The 6,298-nt window shown below is 40.5% G+C and overlaps 1 protein-coding gene across 1 annotated transcript; it reads right to left on the bottom strand.

Moving 5' to 3' along the window:
- Positions 1-4,183: 4,183 nt before the first annotated feature.
- Positions 4,184-5,076, bottom strand: LOC110752244 (mitochondrial import inner membrane translocase subunit TIM17-2). Its single transcript, XM_021952859.2, has one exon. It carries the CDS (start codon positions 5,004-5,006, stop codon positions 4,320-4,322), a length of 687 nt encoding a protein of 228 aa, XP_021808551.2. The 5' UTR covers positions 5,007-5,076; the 3' UTR covers positions 4,184-4,319.
- Positions 5,077-6,298: the final 1,222 nt, after the last annotated feature.

Raw genomic sequence — 6,298 nt, 5'->3', positions numbered from 1 at the left:
TTCAGTCTCAAATCTCCTATATGAGTCTTCACCTTGTATTCAATAGCCTCCAAATTTGGTGTTGTGGGGCATTCATATTTACAACCAATAATGCTACAGGCACCAACTTATAAATCAATTTAACGATACCAACTGACGTGGCATCCGACATGGCAATTCATTTCATTTTCCACGTCATAATTTAATCACCCAAGTTTTAACATTTAACCATTGAAAAAGTTTCAAACTTAACTTTCACATCTAGGTACTGTCGTCAAAATATCCCACCTCCGTGACTCCGTCCCACCCAACCTTCAACTTTGGGAACGCTGCTGCAGCCACTCACTCCCGCCGGACCATCATCAGATTGAGAACTCTTAAGTAAACAAGGCCTACTGTAATTATTGTGTAACCTTCCCCATGATTGACTCCACATCCATAAAATATGCAGACTTTCAAAGTAAACAAGAGATCTCATGGAATGTTGTTTGTGTGGGGTTCTTCGCCCCTGGTTCATAAAAAAAAAAAAAAAACAGGGGATCTCATGGAATACTGCCAAGGAAAGCTTTAAATTCTTCTCTAATATTGTTAGGCCCGAATCCCACTTGGGCCTAATACTCTTTCCAGCCTACTTGCTATCACCTTCGTATTGCCTTAGTATCGCCTAGCTATTCTCACACAAAATAACGACTTTGTCCTTTCCGCATTGCTAGCTGGCCACGATCAGGAAGTGTATAAACTCTATTTTTCATTTGCTTGGGAGGCATGAATGAAATACAATCGAATTTCCTTTTCTCTGTTTTCTGCAAATTTCCTTTTTCGGATCTAAGGTTCTACCATTTGGTATCTAGAGCATGTTTCGTGCCATGGGGAGGAAAGGACAGTCGACCACTTCCATGGAGGTTGCTGCCATCCAAGGACGGAACCATGAATTTTTCAGTGGGTGGGCTAGTTAAAATTTTTAGCTTAAAATCTAAATAAAAAAAATCTTACCTAATCCCTAAAAATTTCTTGCCATCAATCGAATAAGCTTCACAAATACAAAGTGCAAAAATATAAATAATTAAGTTTTATTTATATATTAATTGTAAACACAAGAATAATAGAATTGAGTTAACATATTGTTCCATTCTTGAAAGAGAATACAAATAAAATTGAGAAAATAATATTTCCCTAATGTGTTGTAGTTGATGGTGAGCCATATAGGCTTTTTTTTTTTTTTTCTTATTCAAAAACCTTTTGTCAAAGGCAGCAAATAATTTCATAAAAAAAAGAAAAGAAAAAGGCTGCAGACATAAAAAAAACAAAAAAGAGACATCAGACCTAGTAAAATAAAATAAAAATTCAAAATCGAGGCAACTTCAAAATCATGAAAATTCCAAAGGCACAATTCCACCATGTTACCAGCATCATTCACCCATTTTGAAAATGAGTTCTTGTTTAGTTTTTACGTAACAGTAATACCAAGGGAATCAAAAGTTTATATGAATACATCAATGATTATAATCGGTGCAAAAGGCCAATTAATGAAGGCAATGTGTTCGCTTCCTTGAACCTGATTGAGTTCAATTCCCCTTCCCTTGTCAAAATAAATACGATTGGCATATGTGCATACTATTTACACAATAAGGGAAGGGATATAATAAAAACTTTACAATTGGAGGTCTGAAATTCTTGAGACAAGATCAAGTGGCAAAAAGTTCAATTATCGCAAACCCTAAGTTCCACAAAATTCTTTAGCTTCGTAATGTGGCGGTTTTTCTTTGACTCTACAACCGCGACACTTACCACGACAACAAAGAGGAACCTCTAGATGGGGCTAAACAGCTCCCAAGCCACGGCTTGCTCGGGGTTCAAGCCACCTTTAATGGCTCAAGCCGAGCTGGCCTCGTCGGCATTGACGAGCTGACCATCGAGGGAGACCTGTGCTGACCAGTCGGAATACAATGTCCTTAAATATTTTTTTGAACTTATTTGTAGTTAGATTACGGATTACTTAGAATTCTTTCTGCAAACACCATTTTGTTCATTGGGTACAACACACATTGACTTGCATCACGCTTCCCCCTTTCCCAAATCATATGGTTATTAAGGTATATAATGCATTTGGGAAAGTGAGAACCAAGATGGAAAAGAGATGCATTACAAGAACTCATGCGTAAGTGTCAAACTTAATATAGCCTCCATTTATTCTCTCCTCCAGACCATACCGGTTATGAAGTTAGTGAAAAACAACTCAATCAACTGGAAAACCACTTACATCATCCTCAAAGTTCTAGGAATAGCTTTCAAAGCCTGCAAGTAGTTCCTAGGACATTTCCTCAGACCCCGCAGCTGTACAAGAACAAGGAACAAAAAGTTCATGATCGGTTACGAACCACAAGAAGAAGTAATCCAAAGCGGGAATTATCATAATTCATAAAAGATAAAATCATCATCATCCCAGATGCATGAGAAAAATGACAGAAAAGACTGCATCAATTCAGCAAAGACAGGGAAAGGATTACTTACAATAACAAATAAAGGATTTAAATTTATTGAACTTAATCTTTCAGGATAGTTTAGAGATGCATTAGCAAGACCCTACAAAGAAGAAGTTATCCAAGAGTAATCATAGTTGCAGACTTACTATAGCTCTTTCAGCAACCAGATGTCGGGTTCAGGGTCCCTTCAATATCATTAGTTTATTCTTTTGCTACAGTAATCGGATTTTTTTTAATAAAAGATTAAGTTCCACAAAATAAATACTAATGCTGCACTACATCAGCATGCAATAAACTACTTTATTTAGAAGTAATCAAGTACATAAAGAAAAGCAAAAGTATCCTCACAAGTCACAACATATGAAAACATTAAAAGGATATCCCCTTCTCTTGGATCAAGGATCACGCTCAGAATAGACTTCTACTCTTCTCTGAGTACTACAGCTCCAATGAGGTAAGTTGGCTGTTGCCAACCACTGAAATCAGAATGCAGCTCGATAAACCATCAAGCAAACTTTAATCCATTGCATATTCGAAAAACCATCTTTTTTTCACAAGAAATCTTCTGGGTAAAAAAATACCAGCTGGTCTTTTGCAACAGAACTGTCGTCTTTTAAAGGCCTTGTAGTATCTTTGCAATTGTAAGAACAAGAAACCTCTTATTGCAAAAAAAAAAAAAAAAGGAAAAAGATACCCAATCTCAATAACATCTAGCCTTTTAAATACACCATTATGCAATTAAATAGTACAACAAACAACACAAATAATCAGGGAGACAGAGGAAGGGGGGGAGGGGGGGTGGGGTACATGCATTACAAACCAAATGGATGGGAATATAGATAACCCACAATTCTTGAGCCTTATCAGACATCACCTACTTTGATACCAATCAACCTATCATTAAGAGCAGTTAATTTACTTGCAAACTGCTTAAAAACAGTTACCTGGAAACACAACAAGAGCTAATGGAGCACCGCCCTGCAACAGAAGTATTAGTTTTAACAAATTCATTAAATATTTTAGCAACCCTTTTGCTGGAGCTAGAATAACTGATATTCAGAGGATTGGTACTAGAAATCTGTATTTCAATGAAATTCGACCTATGGAACATGGGTCAAACCCCTGTTCCACACATTGATTTGAAAACAATTAAAAGATGAGCTTCTATATCATTCAAAGATATGTAGTGTTAAACAGCTTTATAAGAAGTCTAGCATATGAATGCCAACAAGAATAAACTCAAGCAAATATTTCTTCTTGATAAGCAAATATAATGTTTAGAGGCATAAGCAGCAAAGTTAGTGAGTATCAGTTACCATTGAGTTGAGACGGCGCTTATCCTTCGTATCTGCAAACCGAAACATCTTCTACTTGCCACTTACGCAAAATTACAGCACATACCACACTTTCCAAGTCTCTCACTAATGTAAGCTATTATGTTCACCTTTTCTTTCTTTTTCTAATACGCTATTATGTTCAGTTTGTAACAAAAAAATCTTAAGTTTCAGTACCACAAAGAAAAAATCATTATCATAATCATAGTTTATCAGTTTCAGGATCCAATATGAGGCATGTTAGTTTAGGTTATTTGAACTTTGGCAAGAACACAGTCTAAGCATATATGATGATTGATATAATTAACCATCACATTTCACTCTACTTAAGCAGCACTTGTCTACATTGACAACTAGATAAGAAAATAACAATAAACAACAAATGGAGAAACAAATATGTAAAATGAATTTATGATTTAAACTATATAAACTACAACTACCAAAATTCATCATAGTTTTTGGTGTTCCCAACTTGAACAGGGTCAGGTCCAAGTAAAAATTCAAACAACATTGATCATAAGGCCTATTTGTTGTTGTACTCGAAGCTGGGCACGGGCGGGGCATCGAAGCTCTCCAAAATCTTGGTCTCGCTTCCGCTACTCTTAGCCTCAGGCTCCTTGCTCTTCCCGAACCACCCTCCAAGCCACCCTCCCGAACTAGCCTCAGCCCCGTTGCTGCTCACCGACGTTGCCGGCTCCGAGCCCGGCTGACCTGGAGCACGGCCCATAGGAGGAAGCCCAGGCAAACCGGCCACGCTCGCCGGCTCTTCAATCACAATAGGCATCTGCTGCTGCTGGCTCATGAACTTATTAAGCATGATCCCAGCTCCTTCGATCAGAGCCAGGAGGACCCCACCAAAGGCAGCCGATCGAGCCGAGGCGCCGAGGCCCTGTCGCATCTGGAGGAAGCCACCGGTGGCAGCGCCGGCGATGATAGAGTTCCAGGGATCCTCCTTTTGGCGGACATAGACCATGGTGCAGTCGAAGGCGGAGAAGAGGCCACCCCAGACGGCGAAGCTACCGCCGACTCTCGGCGCGTTCATGCGCACGGCTTGCGAGCCGCCGATGAGCCGAGTGCCGGAGGGGGAGTTGTAGACGCCCTTGAGGAAGTGGAAGGCGGAGCCGCCGACAGCCCCCATGCCGAAGGCGCCGCCGATGTCGTCGAGTATGCGGTCGGGGCACGGTTCTCGAGAGGTTTCTGGAGTTCCCATGTTTTGTGTGATGGGCGAGAGGGTTTTTCGCTTCTTTGAGGCTTTGTTCGTGTTTGCTTCTGGTTCTTCTAGGTTTTACTTTGGGGTGTTTTACGGAAATATCCCTCGTGAAATATTACGGGTTAATTCGGGTCGGGGTTTCTCTGTTGCGGGTGCATTTCTTCAGTGGTTGTGTTACTAATGAAAAAAAAAATCCTAGTAACTGGCCACAAGGAGTAGCCGGTCATGTGCTTTCTTACTTCCTCTTTGCTTTCTTTTCGATTCTATGGACATGGGCTCCTCGACAGGAAAAAAACTTGCCTGCACCGGGGATAGGACTACAGTCCTATCCCCCTCCAATCGAAGCCTGCCATGTGTCCAATTTTGTCAGAAAATGGACAAGTGGCGGGCTGCGATTGGAGGGGGATAGGATTGTAGTCCTATCCCCGGTGCAGGTAAGTCTCTCTCCCTCGACAGGCTAATCAAGTAGGGAATATCGCTCTCTGCCAATCCAGTGGTCCCATATTTTTAATTCATGCTGTTAGTCTTTTTTCTTGTCAGATACTCTTTTCGCCGAATGTTGTGGCTGTCGTGCTTGGAAGAGTACAGAAGCTGCTGGACCGACACCAATGCCCCGATTGTATCTTTCTGGCTCATACAGAGGTGCTATCTCAATTTTCAACAAAATTGAAAGTTGAATCAGTTTGACAGAATCAAGCTTGGCCCTACAATGGGCTAAACTTCCGGACTCCTCCCGATTCATGAATATGCTTTGTAGGCGTGCCACTGTTGGGTATGGAACCAATCCAACAGACCTGGTATGAGCGAACGTGATGGGTGTTTTGTGAAGTTTGCGCCTTCTTTCTAGACTTCCGTGCTCCAAGTGGGGTATTGGCCTGGACTAGTTCTTTTCTGTGCCTCAGTTAAGAGGACTTCAACATTCTTTCTTTCGTGTATACGTCGGTCCTGGTTGATGCGAGCGACACCTAACCAAGCAAAGGAAAAGGACAGGGCTCTTGGTTAATAAACACCTCACATGGGTTTACAAACCTGAACCTGAATTTAAATAAGTATTTATAAACTGATCACAAATTCGGGCCCAACAATGTAACTTTCGGGCCCAATTGGTCTATATCCCTTAAACCTGTATGGCCTTATTCGGGCTAAAAACCTTTTATGATTTCGCAACTTAAACAAAACATAAGCGGGAAAACACCTAAATATCGCAGGTATGAAGAGAAGTGCATATACAAGCATAGTAGAGTGACTTAAAAGCAGGTTCCATCATTCTTATTTGTTTAGTTTTCAAATCA

This window comes from Prunus avium, chromosome 5 (assembly GCF_965620075.1).
Source record: "Prunus avium chromosome 5, drPruAviu1.hap1.1, whole genome shotgun sequence".
In the NCBI taxonomy this organism is placed as follows: Eukaryota; Viridiplantae; Streptophyta; class Magnoliopsida; order Rosales; family Rosaceae; genus Prunus; species Prunus avium.
This window is presented reverse-complemented; position numbering and strand designations above follow the sequence as displayed.